The sequence below is a fragment of the Balaenoptera physalus genome (assembly GCF_965194825.1).
Source record: "Balaenoptera physalus genome assembly, chromosome: 11".
NCBI lineage: Eukaryota > Metazoa > Chordata > Mammalia > Artiodactyla > Balaenopteridae > Balaenoptera > Balaenoptera physalus.
In genome coordinates this window covers 59,002,994-59,021,175 of record NC_138896.1, presented here as the reverse complement: position 1 = coordinate 59,021,175, position 18,182 = coordinate 59,002,994, and the positions used below count along the sequence as shown (strand labels likewise).

General features: G+C 48.9%; 2 protein-coding genes across 2 annotated transcripts in view; one reads left to right on the top strand and one right to left on the bottom strand.

Annotated features, from left to right (window-relative positions):
- Positions 1 to 9,269, top strand: part of SUSD5 (sushi domain containing 5) — a 43,488-nt gene extending 34,219 nt beyond the window's left edge. The window contains exon 5 of the mRNA XM_082411864.1: positions 6,876 to 9,269. Coding sequence (XP_082267990.1) covers positions 6,876 to 8,170 — 1,295 coding nt within the window. The 3' untranslated portion in view covers positions 8,171 to 9,269. The remainder of the gene's footprint in view (positions 1 to 6,875) is intronic.
- A 6,926-nt stretch (positions 9,270 to 16,195) lies between these two features.
- CRTAP (cartilage associated protein) overlaps positions 16,196 to 18,182 on the bottom strand; it is a 33,877-nt gene continuing 31,890 nt past the window's right edge. The window contains exon 7 of the mRNA XM_082411871.1: positions 16,196 to 16,343. Coding sequence (XP_082267997.1) covers positions 16,290 to 16,343 — 54 coding nt within the window. The 3' untranslated portion in view covers positions 16,196 to 16,289. The remainder of the gene's footprint in view (positions 16,344 to 18,182) is intronic.

Genomic DNA, 18,182 nt, shown 5'->3' with positions numbered 1-18,182 from the left:
GTAGAAATGGCCGGCTCCAATTGATAGATGGGAAAACTGAGGGACAGAGAGGTTCAGTAACTTTCTGCGTCAGACAGCCAGAAAGAAGCAGAGCCAAGGGACTTCCCTGGTGGTCCAGTGGTTAAGAATCCGTCTGCCAATGCAGGGGACACGGGTTCGAGCCCTGGTCCAGGAAGATCCCACATGCCGCAGAGCAACTAAGCCTGTGCGCCACAACTACTGAGCCTGCACTCTAGAGCCCGCAAGCCACAACTACTGAGCCCACATGCCACATCTACTAAAGCCCACGTGCCTAGAGCCTGTGCTCCACAACGAGAGGCCGCCGCAATGAGAAGCCTGCGCACCACAGCAAAGAGTAGCCCCCGCTCACTGCAACTAGAGAAAGCCCGCGCACAGCAACAAAGACCCAAGGCAGCCAAAAATAAAAAAAGAATTATTAAAAAAAAAAAAAGCAGAGCCAAGATTAAAACCAGGCACGTCTCATTCCAACATCTTTATGATGGCTGTGTGCTTCTCCAGGGGCCTCTAAAAAGCATCAGGGCAGTGCAGGGCTTGCTTTGTAAACTAGCTGTTCCCTCACTAAGTTCCTTTGCTATTTTCCCTCATTTCTAAAGCCCATCTTTTGTTTTCTTAAATTAACTTCCATTTCTGTTTTCCTCCATCTTCCAGACTTCCTTCATAGAATAAAAGCCAGAGACTGGACTGAATTTAGAATTTCTTTGTCAATATTGCCATATTTGTTCAGAGGTTCATTGAACCAGTGGTTATTTTTGGCTTGTCTGGTTGTCGTTTTCAAAATTACTATTTTTAAAGGCTGCGTAGCCAAGACCAGAGGGAAAAAGAAGGCATGTGTGAGCTTCCATAAATGCAACAACATGAAAAAACATGAAAAGTGGCAGCACTGGGAGAGCCCAGGGTTCTGGGGCCCGGCCTGTAATACTTCTGCCCCTGATAAAGGCACGACCTGGGCGACCCTTTTCTTTTCACTCCTGATTTCTATTGATGTGTAGTCTTTGGTTTTCCTAAAGTAACAATTAAATATAAACACACAGGGAATGACTTGGTTTTTGCCAAGAGAGCCCATGAAGTTTACATTTCCTGGACCCGTTGGTCTAAATCAGAAGGCCCAGTGTTGTGCCAGCCCAGCTTTCAGGAGAGCGTGGGGGAGGGGAGGGCTGGAGGGTTGGTTGAGGAGAGCGCAGACTCAGGGGAGCAGAGGGAGGGGAGAGAAATTACACCTCAGCAGGCAAAGGGCTGATGTTCCCCATCTTGAGGCAGAGTGTAATTTTGGGTTGACATTCAGTGAGCAACAAACTTTACTGTTACTCAAGAAGGGAAAAACAGGCTTGGAATATTTTGTCATGAGTAGACTCTTTGTAAACAGTTGGTGTCTGTGTCTTCATTTGAGGTTTTGGCGAAACTGTGACACAGTGAGAGCCTGTTTCTGAGCCAGACCTTGACCTGAGAACCTGGGCAGACAGGAAGAGCTTGGCTCTGGGCCCTGGGCTGCCATCCAGGGATGCTCTAGGCTCAGGGAGCTCTGAAGGCAGAACCTCCGGACGGACAGACAGACAGACACACACGCACGCACGCACACACACACACACACACACACACACAGCTCAGATTGGCCATAAGGGTCCAGGTCAAGGCAGGCCCACCAGGCAAGAGTGGGCAGACCTATCCCAAATCCCCAGCTCTAACATTATACGCTAGGCCAGTATTTCCTGCACAAGAAGGTATGGGGGAGGAGAAAAATGGCTCACGTCCTGCCCATATTCCAGGTGCCTTTTGACTTCTGAAGCTCATGGGCTGGGTTACATGGGAGAAGGAATTTAGCCAACATTGATTATGCTCAGTCCTAGGACTAAGAGGTTGTTTAACATTCTTTGCTACTGTCAAGCACCAAATAATGCCCTGGCTGATGGACTTCCAGACTGAATCAAGCTTAATCAAAACGGGCTTCCATCACTCACTTGTTCACTTCTTCACTCACGCGTTTATTCATTCAACAAATATTTCCAGAGTGTCTACTATGTGCCAAGCACCACGCTGAGTGCTGGGGATACAAAGGCAGAGAGGACTTGTCCACACACCAGAAGACAGAACTGTCACAAATACTCTGAGAGGATGACCAATATGGAGTCCCAAACAAACACTTCCCAACACAGACGGTCCTCAACCTCAGACACACCTCAGAACCAATTGGCAAAATGCCCAAATGACACTCAGTGCTCACAAACGGTTCTCAACGTCAGACACACATCAGAACCAATTGGCAAAATGCCCAAATAATACTTGGTGCTCAAAAGAGAAGTTTGCCGGGTGCACACCACTGGACTTACCTCGGTCTTGGAGCTCGTCAGCTCGTCCGGAGGCATCTTTCCGTTCCACCAAAGGAAAGCGTACGCTGGCAGCCAGTGCCGAGCTGGGAAGAAACAGGGAGGAGCCCCGAAACAAATAGTTTCGACAACTGCTAGGAACGTCCTCCCAAACCCCCTCTCAGGGCCAGCGAGCCACGAGCAGCAAGCTCCTCGCAACCATCCCGGCGCGTCTTCATGGCGGCGGCTCTGGTCGGGAAAACCCGGGAGCCAGATATCGCGAGAGCACAGTCTCAGGTTGGGAGCCAAATACTTACCTAAAGTGGGTCCAGCTGCTCGCCGCTCAAAAGCCAATAAAGAGGCAAGGTTGGTGGAAAGGAAAGTTTGCTTTATTCCAAAGGCCAGCAACCGAGAGGGGAGGGCAGTCTCCTGTCCAAAGACCGACTCCCCCCACTGACAATCAGTGGGCAAGAGCTTGTATAGGCAGAGGGAGGGGGCTACATGCAGAAACAGCACAGTCAGCTCTGACCGTCATCTTGAAATTGGTCATCCACCAATGGTCTGACCACCATCATCTTGTTTTAGGTACAGTTAATCTTCAGTTCCAGGGTCTGTTTGTTCCCATTTCTTTGAGGCCAGTTCTCAGAATTGTGGCAGCTTATGTCATGGCTACAGACTGGTCATCATGTAGTTAACCTCTTCCACCTGATGGGGGTTTTAGTATCTATGAAGCAGCCTTCATCGAGTCATAGTAGTAACATCAAAGGTCACAAATATAATAATGAAAAGTAAAATGAATGGGCTTAAATTTTAGCAGCAGATCAGAAAGGATTTTTAAATGTGTTTATAACTCTGCAAGTCATTAAATAAGCAAGATAAGGAGACTTATTAGAAATAAACCGAATGCCCACTAATCCAGTTTCAGAGCCCAGGAACGCACCACACCTCAGCATTCCATCCAGACCTTGGTGCTGGAGATCTTTGCATTTTGCCCTTTTTAAGGTGCAGAGTGAAGTAGGGGGAAACTCCTGAGCTTTGTTTCCACCTGCAGAACACTTCTGACTCCAAATGTGGTGAGGTGGGGGGCAGTGGAGGGGGAGCCCTCACACCAACAACCAATTTTCCAAATCTCTGGACACCAGCTGGGCGTCCTACAGTCCAATTCCATTCTAACGTTACCTACCTGGAGTTAGTGCAGAACCCGTGGATTACGGACTCAGTCCCACAAGACTGCCTCCACTTTACATGCCAATCACAAATCCAGGTCACCTGGGCTTGTGACCAACTGGCTATAAATTGGGGGTTTTTACAACCCCCTCCTCAGGTTTGACAATTTACTAGAACAGCTCACAGAACTCAGGAAAGGACTTTACTTATAGTTACCAGTTTATTATAAAGGATATTACAAGGATACAGGTTGAATAACCAGATGAAGAGGTACATAGGACAAGGTCTGGAAAGATCCCGAGGACAGGAGCTTCTGTCCCTGTGAACCTGGGGTGTATTCCTCCCCAGCACGTTGGATGCATTCACCAACCTGGAAGTTCTTGAAACCCTGTAGTTTAAGGGTTTTTATGGAGATTTCATTATGTAGGTATGGTTGGTTAAATCATTGGCCTTGGCGATCAGCTCAATCTCCAGCCCCTCTCCCTAGGTGGGGGTGGGGCTGAAAGGTCCAACCCTCTAATCACGTGGTTGGTTCCTCTGACAACCAGCCCCCATCCTGAAGCTCTCTAGGGGCCCACAGAGTCACCTCATTAACATAACTCAGGTATGGTCAAAGAAACTTGTTACGCGTAACAAAAAATATTCCTGTCACCCCTATCACTCAGGAAATTCCAAGGGTTTTAGGAGCTCTGTGCCGGGAACCAAAGACCAAATATGTATGTTATTATATCACAATAGCATAGGAAACCTTTCTATTTAATAATCATGTCTTGGACTTCCCTGGTGGCGCAGTGGTTAAGAATCTGCCTGCCAATGCAGGGGACACAGGTTTGAGCCCTGGTCCGGGAAGATCCCAAATGCTGCAGAGCAACAAAGCCTGTGTGCCACAACTACTGAGCCCGAGCTTTGCCGCAACTACTGAAGCCTGTGCGCTCTAGAGCCCGTGCTCTGCAACGAGAAGCCATCGCAATGAGAAGCTCACACACCGCAATGAAGAGTAGCCCCTGCTCGCTGCAACTAGAGAAAGCCCACGTGCAGCAACGAAGACCCACTGTAGCCAAAAAATTTAAAAATAAATCAAAAATAAAATAATTGTATCTTGTAGTAGGATGTGACTTTCAAAGACCATTGAGAAGGGCAAGCTCAGCGGGCTGCTCTCTTCTGAGGACACAGCTACTTGAGACCTTCCTAACCAGCATGGTTCCTACCTCACCAAGCTGTCCTTACATTCTGGGCTCCTGCCTGTGTGGCCCGTCTTCCTTCTCACTCAGCTGGATTCAGGATACTTCACAGCACATCTCACAACCCAGAAGTCTTACAAAGAGCAAATCAGAGTTTCAAAAGATACTTTTTTATTTAATTAAAACATACATACAATGATATCACTTATATGTGGAATCTAAAAAATAAAACAAACTAGTGAATAAAACAAAAAAGAAGCCGACTCACAGATATCAAGAATAAACTAGTGGTTACCAGTGGGGAGAGGGAAGGGGGAGGAGCAACATAGGGGTAGGAGATTTAAAAAAAAGGGTTATTATGAGATTATATGGAATCGTGTGTGAAACTGTTGAAAATTGTAAACCACTATAGAATTTAAAGATCTTTCATTCAATTTTTAGAAAGTTTGAAAAAACATACATACAAATCATAAGGGAACAGATTAATAAATTATCAAAAAATAAAGAAATTTGGCCACCACACAGGTCAAGAAGTAGAATGCTGCCAGTACCCCCAAAAGGATGTGCTCTTTTGTGCTCGGCTTCTTTTGCACAATTTTATGGCTGTGAGATTCCATGTAGTGGGAAGCATGGGTTGGTTCATTTTTAGTGATGTCCAGATTTTCATTGTATGAATGTACGACAATGTATGTGTCATTTCTGCAATTAATGGCCATTTGAAGTGTATCTAGTTTCTGGTTATTATAAACATGCTCGTGCATGTCTTTTGGTGCCCATGTCCACACGTTACTGTTGGGTACATACTTAGGAGTGGAATTGCCGTGCTTCACATCCTTGTTTACACTAGGGATTGTCGGTCTGTTTAATTTTAGCCATTCTGGTGCTATGTAAATGGCATTTCATTATGGCTGTAATTAGCATTTCTCTATTGCTAATGAGGTTGAGCCTCTTTACACATGTTAAATGACTATTTAGATATCCTTTTTGTGATGTTCTGATTCAAGTATCTTGCCAACTTTTCTATGGTTTGTCTGCCTATTTATTTATTTATTTATTTTTAACTTATTTATTTATTTTTGGCTGCATTGGGTCTTCATTGCTGCACACGGGCTTTCTCTAGTTCTGGAGAGCGGGGGCTACTCTTCGTTGCAGTGTGCAGGCTTCTCATTGAGGTGGCTTCTCATTGAGGTGGCTTCTCTTGTTGCGGAGCATGGTCTCTAGGTACACAGACTTCAGTAGTTGTGGCACGCGGGCTCAGTATTTGTGGCTCGCGAGCTTAGTTGCTCCGCGGCATGTGGGATCTTTCCAGACCAGGGATCGAACCCATGTCCCCTGAATTGGCAGGTAGATTCTTAACCACTACGCCACCAGGGAAGTCCCTGCCTATTTATTATTGATTTGTAGGAGTTCTTTGTAAATTCTGGAACCCTTTGGAGGCTATATGTGTTGCAATTATCTTCAACTCTGTGGCTTGCATTTTAACTCTCTTCATGGTGGCTTTTGATGAACAGAAGTTCTTAAAGTTAATGTAATTTGATTGTCTGTCTTTGTGCCAATACCACACACAGTCTTAAAAAGTACTCCAGTTTTATAGTAAATCTTGAAGTCTTTTAGTTTGCATGCTCCAGCTTTTCTTTTTCCTTGTCTATTCTTGGCCCTCTGCATTTCCATAAATTTTAGCATCAGCTTGTCAATGTCTGAGATGTTTATTAGGATTGTATTAAATCTACATAGATCAATTTGGGCAGAATTGACAGCTTAACAATTACACTTCCATTGTACTAACATAGGATAGCCCTTCACTACTTAAGTCTTCTTTAATTTTGCTCAGAAATACTTTGTACCATTCTATGTAGAAATCTTACACATCTTTTGTTAGATTTATTCCTAGGAGTTTGGGGGGTTTTTATGCTATGGCAAATGGTATCTTTTAAATTTTTTGTTTTCTGTTTATTGCTGGTATATAGAGATACAGTTGATGTTTTATGTTGACTGTAGACCCAGTTTCCTTGGTAAACTTGCCTGTTAATTTGTTTAACACTTTGTATATAGGTTCTTTGGGTTTATCTGTGATACAGTCATAGCATCTGAGAATAACAGTTTTATTTCATTTGTTCCAGTCCTTATGCTTTTGGTTTCCCTTTCTGTGTTCCACGCTGGCTCTGTGACCTCGGACTTAATGAGGCTTTTCCCTCTTTCCTTCCAGACGGGGGTGAGGTACATATTGACTATGAAGATAATTTTCCTGATGACAGATCTGTGTCGTTCAGAGAGCTCATGGAGGATTCCCGGACAGAGGCAGAGGAGGACAGGGGTCAGGGAGAAACCTCTGAGGAGGCTCCAAAGCAGGACCATCTGGTCTCTATTTCTGTGGGGAGAGAAGACACAGCCCAGGATACAGCTTTTGCGCCAACCACAGGTTTGCCCAGCACTGGGAGCGGTGTCCCCACAGACCTGCCAGGATCCCGACAAAACCAGAAGTACATGTTCTGGTTTCCTGATGAGACCTTCCACAAGCCCGAGTTGGAAAAGGAGATGGACGAGGACACCAAAAAGCATTTTCCTGCTGGAGACAACCACAGTGGCACCACATTGGCCCCAGGTGAGCCAGAAACCAGGGTCATCTACAGCAGCACTGATGGTCCCTTGGGGCCATTTGTGGGCAGGAATGACAGCAAGGCAGGTGACCCAATGGTGAGCAGCAGCGATGAGTCCTGGTTAGATGGCTACCCTGTGACCGATGGGGCTTGGAGGAAGACAGAGCCAGAAGAGGAGGAAGAGGAGGACAAGGGCAATCGATCAGTAGGGCTGGAAGAAACCATCCTAGTTACACCCAATCAGCCTGCTCTTGTGGAAGTTAAGAAGCCCAGGAGTACCACCCTCACACTCAGTGAGGACACAACCCATCGTTCAGTTCTTCCAACTCAAACACTAGATGTAGAAGCTTTGGCTCTCAGACCCATGAGTGTGTCTGAAACTGAGAGTCCCAGCAAGGGGGATGGTGACTTGACCAGGGACCAGTCGACTGTTCCTTGGAGATATGCCACAGAGAAGCCTCCCATGTCCACCCTACCCTATGAGCTCACCAGCTCTATCCTGGAGACGGTGACAACCGCCATCCAAAAGCCGTCAGACCTCATTCCCTCAACTGTCATGGCGGCCACCCAGACTCCAACGGAAATCACTGCCCCTGAGGTCCAGGATACCTTTCCGTACCTGCTGTCTGAGGACCTCCTGGGACAGGAAGTCCCCGGCCCAGGTGCAAGCGAGGAGCTTCTTCCAACCTTGGAGCCCTGCATAGGGGATAAGTGTCCCAGCCTCAGCAGAGGCCCCATCGTTGCCACCATTGTCACGGTCCTGTGCCTGCTGCTGTTCCTGGCGGGCATGGGGGCGGTGTGGGGCTACCGCAGGTGCCAGCGCAAGAGCTCCGTGTACAAGCTGAATGTTGGCCAGCGGCAGGTTGGTCACTACCACCAGCAGATTGAGATGGAGAAGGTCTAGCCACCTTGGGGGGCTCGCCCGAAGCCCCTTGGGAGGAAGATAAACTGTGACATATCACATTGAGAAACACTGACAATTCACTAGCGCACGAAACAAGTGGAGTAGGGCTCGTCTTCTTTTTCTCAGGTCTTTGTTTTCTAGGCTGAGAAGCATCTCTGGAGGCACCTGGCAGGGCAGGGAGGCTTTGGTGGCATCTTCACACACCTCAGCATCCCCTTGACCATCTGCCCTGGAACCTGTTGCACTAATCCCAGACCTGTGCTTCCTAATTCCAGTGAGAGGTCAAAACTCACCTCTTCATCATACAGTTGTCTTTTCTTTTTTCTAAGAAAGAAAATGAATGAGCCTGAGACATGGAATTTTCGAAATAGATGTGATGTACAGAGCATTTGAGAGCAGTGTTATTTCGGATATAGATATTTAATTGCTGGGAGTGGGATATGGAAGAGTAATGGGTTATTTCCTTTTAATGCTGTGACGTTGCTGAGGGCATATGAGCCAAGAACCAGGACATAGTCTAGAAGCTTTGAGATTTTTAAAATTGTTTGTTGAAATTGGAAAGAATTTACGACAGATGTTTGGTTGGGGGGGGAGGGGAGGAGTGGTGGGACACACGTCCACCCCGTTCCCTCTATCCTGTGGGACAGCCCATCGTTTTTTTAAAAAACAAGGTTTGCTTTGTACCGGTAAGCACCGTTTCCTCTCAGAAGCAGTGGCCTGGTTGTCCTTGACCAGTCTGTGCCTAGGAATGTCTTAGAGTTTTTGCCAGGACTAACAAAACTCAGTCCTCGGTTTCCTTTCTCAGGATTAACCATTTCTCTGAACTCCAGGAAGAGAGAATGAGCTAGGAGGGAAAAAATGTTTCAAGAGGGCCAAGGGCTAGGATACCAAGCATGGGTACCTACCTGATAGAGAAGCAGAGGAATTGAAAAGGAATATGAAATGATCTGTGCCGATCTGTTCTTTACCCTGTTGTGGCGATTGTGAGCCCTCTAGAAACAGCCTGAGCACAGGATGGACTCCCCACGGCTGTTGAGCACTCAGTTCACGGTGTCTCAATCATCTTATGGTGACTCAGCACATCTCGCTTATGATGACAGAGCATCATTTAGCAGCCAACAGGGCAGCAGGAGGAGGGTTCACCTCAGACCAGTGGCATCAACATCACCTGGGAACTTGCTAGAGGTGCAAATTCTCTGGTTCCACCCCAGATGAAGTGGAGACCCTGGGGGTGGGGCCCAGCTATCTGTGCTTTAACTAGCCCTCCAGGTGATTCTGATGCACGCTCAAGACTGAACCACAGGCTTACAAGCACATAAATTTTGAGCTTTGAGGCCAGCCGAGGCTCTGGAGGCCCCGATGAGGAACACCTGAGGTCTGTCTTGCACGGAGGTCAGGCATCGCTGTGCCCCTGGATAGCATTTGAGGCTGCCGAAACATCACCTCCAACTCAAAAATAGGTAATATTAATACAAATGTATTAATAAATTTATTACAAATAAATAATACACGCAAATGTATTATTTGATAAAACTGCAAAATAAACCCAACACATCAGTTTTTAAGTTTTTATTGATTTGGTGTCACCTAAATTAATGTTATAGGATCTAAAAATGCACGTAGAAAGGGAATGCTTAAAAACACCGTAAACCTAAATTGTATGTCATTATGTGTGTTTTGAGACCGGTAGATGTTTACTGCTCACAAAAATTTGGGGGTGGGGATCCATTAACACAAAGCTTCTGACATTTTTGAAATAAATAATTATTTCCCCAAACAGTTACTTAGTGTATTTTATATCTGCGTTACGTCACAGTGGTTTTTTTAAAAAGGATTCTCTAGCAGTCTTGAAAGTAATGTCTTAGTACTTGTTGGATCTAAGACCACCCTTTCTAAGCCTCTCAGCCATGTGACCTCCCACAGCAGGATTCTGGGGAGTCTGCAGAGCTCCTGCCCCCTCCTCCCTCCTTCCATCTTCCTCACCCCAACCAGAGACCATGCCTCTCACTACAACAAAAAGCCCAGGGCCTTGCTACTCAAAGTGTGGTTCCCAGGCCAGCAGCACAGACACCACTTAGGAGCTTGTTAGAAATGCAGAATCTCAGGTCCCTCCCCAGACCTGCTGACTCAGACTCTGTGTTTGACAAGATGCTCAGGTGATGGGTGCATGCGGTGAAGTTTGAGAAGCACTGGCCTAAGAGACCAGAACAAATCGCTTCCCTTCTCCTAACTGATGGGACAGTCAAAGGAATCAATAGAGAGAGTTAGGGGTAGGGACTGGTCAGGAAAGCCTGGGGAGGATTAAGAGAACCATCAAGGTGCGGTGGAGGGCAGCTAGGGGCCCAGACGAGAGCTTCAGCAACAGGAAAGCCCCCGAGGGACAAGGGCTCTGGCCTCAAGAAGAATACAGCCCCTGTCCAGCGGTGACCTAGAGAGGCAGGGTTTTTAAAGACCTGGACCTCTTCTCTCAGCCTGCAGTCCCTTGCCAGCAAGTCCCAGCTGCGGTCAGCGGCAGTCGAGGGTGAGGGAGCCCAGGCAATGTCTACCCAGGGGCACAGGGCAAGGTGGACAACAGATCTGGAGGCGTGAATGGAGTAACCCAGCTCAGAGACCGTCAGCACCGGTCCCATCTGCCTTATGTCCCTCTTTACCTCTGCGAACACCGGGTATGACCCCTCCCAAGCCACCCAATGTTGTGGACACTGTTGGTGCCCACCAACAGGCAGGTGAACCCTCCTCCTGCTGCCCTGTTGGCTGCTAAAATGCTCATAAATGCATACGCGTACCCTTCTCACCCAGAGAATTATCCTCAGCCTAATGGGAGTTCCGTCACCCAGGAGTTAGCCCCTCACACCCCCCAACCCATGCAGCACCCTGCATGCAGCCAGTGAGTAATGGACACAAGCACACAGAAGGCCGGCCTCCTTGCCTCAAGGTGGGAGAGCTCCCATGGGATCATGCTGAGGCTGGTCTCCAACGAGACCACACCCTTTCCAGCTCCTTCCTGCTTCCCTTCTCCTGAGAGCACCCCGTCTCTCGCACAAGGCTTTGCTTCAAGAGATCAGGACTTAAGACGTCCATTGATGGGTAAACTCTTACTGCCTACACCGCCCCTCCTGCTCAGTCCAGACTCTTCCACTGTATCCTCCGGAATTCCTGGGCTGACATCAACAGAATCCCTGTGTCCTCCACCTCCTCTTCCAATAGCCGATGTGTGTGAACTCTCTGGGCCATGGGTCTCGTTTTGCCCTGGCTGGTTCCTCACTCTTTCCACCTGCCTCCTTCTACGCTTTTCTTTCTCCTTGCTGGTCCTTGGGTGATAGGCCTGGAACACAGTAGCTGTTGGCTGTCATGCCTGGAGGCTTTTGGTCCTCGTTAAAATACTTTGTCACTTCTCAGACCTTGGCAGCAAGGGACCAGCTCATCAGATCCAAAGCAAGCCCTGGATTCCCAGTGTTTTCCTAGTGAGATCCCAGTTCTCTGAAAGAGAGTCTTCCTGGGGAGAGGAAGGAGCCTGCATCTCCTGAAGGCTCTGGGCCCGCCCATGGCTGGCAAGGACTCCCCCTCTGCGTGACAGCCAACAGTCCTTGGGTGAGGGTTCTGCTTCACTAGATGCACATCCGAAACCTCACAGACCTGAGAAAGCAGCTCATTACAACACGCGTCCTAGAATGACTGGGTGTGGTTAAGACAGCCCCACCACCAGACAGAGAGAGAAGGCAGTCAAGAATAAGCAAAGTAAGGGACTTCCCTGCTGGTCCAGTGGTTAAGACCCCACGCTTCCAATGCAGGGGGCACGGGTTGGATCCCTGGTCGGGGAACTAAGATCCCGCATGCTGTGCGGTCAAAAAAAAAAAAAAAAAAGAATTAGCAAAGTAAAACATTTAATGTGATTCTAATTTCCCACAGAGTGAAATTGTACCCACTGCCCTGACCCAAGGAGAGGAGGTGGAAAAGATATCGGCAACAACCTTTGTAGTGTGGCAAAAGTGGGCCATCTTGTTTCTATTGGTACAGTTAAGAAATTGCTTATTTCTTCCCACTCTTTTTCTCGTAAAAGGAGGCACCATTAATCTTACGCTATCAGCTCCAAGAGGATAGCCAGTCAACTCACTCATTCAACGAGCCGCCGAAGCCAGATTTGAGGTGGGGCGCAGTTTAGGCCTAGGGTATGGTACTCACTGTGCCCACCTCCGGGACAGAACATTCTGCTGTGGCACATTCCACGGCTGCTCCTGACTTGTTTCTGGGGTAGGAGTGGGTCAGTGAAGGCGAAGCTGGGCCGTCCTGGTGAATTCCCTCTCAGGGAGATGCCCCGGGGACGGGCTGCAGGCACAGGAAGTCCTATGCACAAAACCTTTGGCTGAGGCTGACTTAAGGTCCCTTCCCGTCCCACCCGCCTCCTTGTATATAGTTTAAACTCTCCACACTAGGTCATTCAAGCCTGGAGTCACCAGAAAAAAGAAGTCGCTGTTTGGGAGATGGCAGATGGTCAAGAGTTCGGACAGCTGCGATGAAGGATTAGTTGTGGGTTTTTCTCAGAGCCTCGCTACAAACTGTGCTGCCGTTCCATGTGCAAACACTATTAAATGAGAATGTTTTCTCTGGCTCCAATCCACCTTCTCCCCACAGTTTAAGTATTGAATTAAAAAAAAAAAAAAACTGAAGTAGTTTAGGTTTACATCTCACATTTAAAACTTAAAAACGTTATTTCCATCAATGTTGGCAGAAACGGGCCACTGTTGATTCCACCAGCAGTCATAATAAACTCTTTCCCACTGACAATCTAACAAATCATTTTCTGTTTGCCACTGAGTTTGGTTCAATAAAATTTTTGTGCTCTTAAAATTCCCTTAGTAAGAACTCCTAAAAGCAACGTTTCCAAAGGCGGCATTTGTGGGCAACGGACCCAGTGGTTCTGGATCCCAGAGGTGAGCACAACAGGTTAGTGGCAGTAATTAGAAAGCCTCAAACTCAGAAAGATATTAGTACATTGAATAGCGTGGTATGTACAACATTTCAGTCCATCAGTTGCTTTTAAACCTTTAGGTACACACAAACCTGCCCCCAGCCCTTCCCTGCTAAGGTAAAGTGTGAACATTAACAGAGGTGCAGGGGGTGCCTTGAGACCCTCCCCAGTGTAGGCCCCTGCCTGGGCTGCCTGAGAGGCATTGGGGCTGGAGAGAACCCCCTGCCCCGTGGTGGGCAGCCTCCCTGGGTGGAAACCTAACAGTACCCGTGGGGCTGCGTGCAGGTGGGTCAGAGGACAAGCAAGGCATCCTCGTTTCGGTCTGAAAGCTCCCACAAAGCTTACAAATGTGTCTTGTTTTGTTTTGTTTTTTTCAAAAGACAGGCCAGACTAATGCTGAGCCCACAAGGTCTCAATCCAGGATTCTTCTAGGTTCTTCCAAGAAAACCCGCTCAGGGAGGTACTGGGCTGAGGTCGCTGAATGCAGCCTGCGAGCTGGGGTTTTTTCATGGTGGTTTTGGAAGAATCGCCCCACTTTTTTTTTTTTTCATTTAATTGGTTTGGCTTCTTTCGAAGTAAAAACTTAGTAATTTGGTTCCACAGCCTTCAAGCAAAGCAAAGTGCTGACGGTGTTGATCCTACTGTCCCCAGGGTTTCTTTCCCAGGGGACATTGCTAGGATGGGGGTGGAGGCGCTTTCAGTCCCCAGCGAAAAGAGGCCAACCTCAGACAGTGAAGGAGAACCTCCGCCCACCACCAGGCAACCCTGTGGGGAACATCCTCACCCACAGAAAGCTCACCCGGGCTCCGAGGGGGAGGACCAGAGGGAAGCTCTGTGGGCACAGAGAGGTGGACAGAGTCAGGCCTCCTTGCATGTCCTCGTACAGCCGGCAAGAGCCGCAGCCCGGAGCTTCCAGGAGGCTCAAGCGTGTGCGGATAAAGAGCCTCCACTGATGGGGTCCTGGGGCAGGGCACCCAAGCACGGGCCCTGCCTGCCTTGCAGTCCCACCCTGGGACCCACTCCCCACTGGATCCCTGACTTAGGCTCTGCTAATGACCTCACCTGAGAAAACGCTCCAATTTGATTTGCAGCCTGAACCTGGCATCCCAGCCTCAGACAGCTGCTTGGCACCGAATGCCTTACTTACCCACCCAGCCATCTTCCCCATCTCAGGAAATGGCAACTCCATCCTTTCCGTGCTTCAGGCCCAAAACCTCGAGGTCACCTCGAGCCTCTCTCTTTTTCCCTCTTATGCTCTACGGCCAATCTGTTAGCAAATCCTATTGGCCCTGCTTTCAAAAAAAAATCCGCAATCTGACCACTCCTCACCATGTCTCTCCTGCTACCGCCCGGGGACGAGCCCGCATCCCCCTTGCCTGGGTTTTTGCAGCCATCCCCTAATTGGTATTCCTGCTTCTAGCCTTGCTCACTTCCAGGTTTCTCACAGGATGGCAGCTGGCGTGCTCCCTGTAAAACGCAAGTCAGCGCAGGCTCCGCTCTGCTCCACAGCTCCCACCCCACTCAGGGCAGAAGTCAGTGGTCTTACGCTGGCCGGCAAGGCTGAGCCATCCACCCTCCCACCCACACACTTATGCTCACCTCCTTCCATTCTGCCCCTGGCCCACGCCTCCCCTGGGCCTCCTTACTGTCCCCGGACCACACAAGCGCATCCCCACAGTTGGGCACTGCACGCGCTGCCCCCTCTGGCCTGGAATGCTCTGCCCTGAGACCCACTTCCCTAGGTCTCTGCTCTGCCGTCACCTTGCTGAGGCTTTCCCTGACCACTCTATTTAAAACTACAGCCTTGGGACTTCCCTGGCGGTCCAGTGGTGAAGACTCCATGCTTCCACTGCAGGGGGCCCGGGTTTGATCCCTGGTCGGGGAACTGAGATCCCACATGCGCTGCGGCCAAAAAATTCAAAAAACAAAACAAAAACTGCAGCCTCATCTCCAGGCCTCCTTACCCCCTTCCCTGCTTAATTTTTCTCCATAGCAATGATCACCCTCTGATGCCTTGTACATATTTATTTTTGTTTATCTGTTGTCTGTCTTTCCCTGAAGAATATAGGCTCCGTGAGGGCAGGGACTTTTTTTTCTGTTTTTCTGTGCAGTATCTGCAGTGCCCAGGTAAAAGCCTAGCACGTAGTAGGTGCTCAGTAAATATTTGTTGAAAGAGTGAATGAAACTAGCTTCCCTCTGCTTCCTTCCATTCCCAACTCTGAGACTAACGGCTGAGCACTGTCCTCAGATGGGATCTACCAACAATTGTAAGACTTTGGACATGTGAAAGTGTTGGGCAAAAGCCACATTTCTGTACTCGACCCTGTCTACCCAACTTCTTTTTCAATGGGTGCCAGAAAAAATGCAGGTCAGACCGTGTACAGACCATCATGAGGAGAAGTTTAGCCTTTGTCCTCACCATCTTTGCTGGATCAGGGGATGGGGAGAAACAAAACCAAAATGTGGAAAAGCAGAAAGGCTAGAGCAGGTTTTTATAATTATCACCTTTTAGGAGTATTTTTCTTATTTAAAAAATAATATTGATTTTCTGGGAAAAGAAAAAAACTATCCATGGAAAACTGTCCTTCTAACCAAAATGGTGAGAAGGCAGGTATAAAAATGGAGAAGGCAGGTGTGAAGATGGGGGGCAGGCAGGTGTGACGATGGGGAGACAGGTGTGAAGAGGGGGAGACAGGTGTGAAGGGGGGCAGGTGTGAAGGGGGAAGGTGTGAAGATGGGAGGCAGGTGTGAAGGGGGGCAGGTGTGAAGATGGGAAGCAGGTGTGAAGAGGGGGGGCAGGTGTGAAGATGGGGGCAAGTGTTGGGGGGCAGGTGTGAAGGGGGCAGGTGTGAAGGGGGAAGGTGTGAAGGGGGCAGGTGTGAAGGGGGAAGGTGTGAAGATGGGGGGCAGGTGTGAAGATGGGGGGCAGGTGTGAAGAGCGGGGGCAGGTGTAAGGGGGGGGGGCAGGTGTGGACGCGTGGAAGGCAGGCTCACCCCTGGTTAGCTGTAGTGAGAGATGGGGGCTTCCCTTTCACTTCACAGAGTAAAGAGAAGGCTCCGAGGTATCAACAACTTGTACTATTAGGAAAAGGAAGACAAAGAATCTGTGTTTCCTGAACATCGAGAGGAAGTCTCTCTGGCTGCTGGGGGCTAGCTGGTCTCCTCCAGCTCCAAGAGGTCATCCACATACTCCACAACCTCTCCCTGTAAGAGACAATAAGACACCTCTGTTAAGCGGGTACCTGACCTTCAAAGTGCTGGTGAGCAGAGACTGTTTACAAGAGGCAATTGCCAGCCACCCCTAGGCTGGAGCAGCCCTTCTTCCCTCGAGCCCAGAGGATCTGACTTCTCCCTGGGAGGGACCTGGCTTCCACACCATGTGAACTTGGAGTCAAGTGCTCCAAGACCCCCAGATGGCCTGTGTGAACTGGGTGGTCCAGCCCCTTCTGAAAGACCCTGTTTAGTGCCCCTTCCTCTGTGCATCCCTCCCCCAGCCCTACTCCCCTCCCATTAGCAGTTACCCCACAGGAAGACTTTCTGTCTGTTCCCTTTCTGCCTTGATCACCAGACCATGAGCTTTTCAAGGACCAGGACCTTCTTCTGCAGAAACTGGCACACACAGGTCTCAGTAAACCTGCTAGGGGATGGCTGACTGCGTGTAGGCGTCTTACTGCTGGTGCAACTGAAGCAATCAGGCCACTCAAACAAGAGATGCTTGGGTGGTACAGGAGCCCACCTGCTCCCTCCTTTTGCAATGAGCCTTAAGCCTCTACCTGAAACAGCCCAGCATACTTTCTGATTTCCTTCTCTGCGTTGATTCCACTCCCACGACACACCTGACCCACCAGCTGATGACACCCATTCCCTTTACTGCAGAGAATGAGTGAATCACCAAGAAGGCCAAGCCCCTTCCCCTGAGGTCAGTACAGGCAGCGCCACCGACGGTGACCACCCCCTGCTACAGCCTGGCCCCCCTCATGGAGGCCTCCTTCCCAGGCCAAGAGCCAATTTGCTCCTTTTGATATTTTAACACAGAGAGAGTCATAAAATCTCTCAGCATTTGAGAATAGTCAGAAAATCTATCAAGTACATGAGACACAAAAAGGGGTCTTATTATTTTTATCAAATGCTTCTACACGTCATGCCTGCAATTAGGAACTCAAGTGATGGGAGTGGAAGACCACTGCTTGAATAAACAACATTCTTCAGTTGCTTTCTGGACCCCAAAAGGAAAACAGGGTATGGCAGAGGATTACATATATGGCCATGACATCTGTTCCCAGGGTTACTGTCTCCTGCTGTGTGGCTACTGTGAGGTGGGGATGATAGTATTGTTTGCTTTTAGCTCACTACTAAGTGTCCCCGGCAATAGAGATGAAAGAAACACATCCTCCTATAAGGTCACTGGTGTCACGCTCAGATCTATCGATATTTTCCAGGCACCCATCCCCCAGCTGCTGGGAGTGTCGTTGCTAATGGCTTATACCTGTCCCTTCTCTGCATGACTGATCTTGGCCAAAATGAGCAGCCCTGCCAGGGAGCTTATACACCACCCCTTCCGGGCTGCCAACAACTAGTGAGGTACTGAGAAAGGGGATGACAAAAGGCAGAAGGAGCTCTGTGATACAATGCATGCTCCAGAGCTCCCCGCAGGATCAGGATAACCTGACTGCAGGTGAGACCACATGTGTGCGTAGCTCCTTCCCCTGCCCCTCACCTCCTTTCCTACCCAAGAGCATCTATTTCAGCTTGCTTTATAAACATTCTGAAACTGTAACAGGGCCTCTGCAAAATTTTTAACCAGTGTGCAAACGTTCAGGAGGTCTTACACACATTTCAAGCCCAGAAAGATATAGGGGCTTCCCTGGTGGCGCAGTGGTTGAGAATCTGCCTGCCAATGCAGGGGACATGGGCTCAAGCCCTGGTCTGGGAAGATACCACATGCCGCGGAGCAACTAGGCCCGTGAGCCACAATTACTGAGCCTGCGCATCTGGAGCCTGTGCTCCGCAACAAGAGAGGCCGCGATAATGAGAGGCCCACGC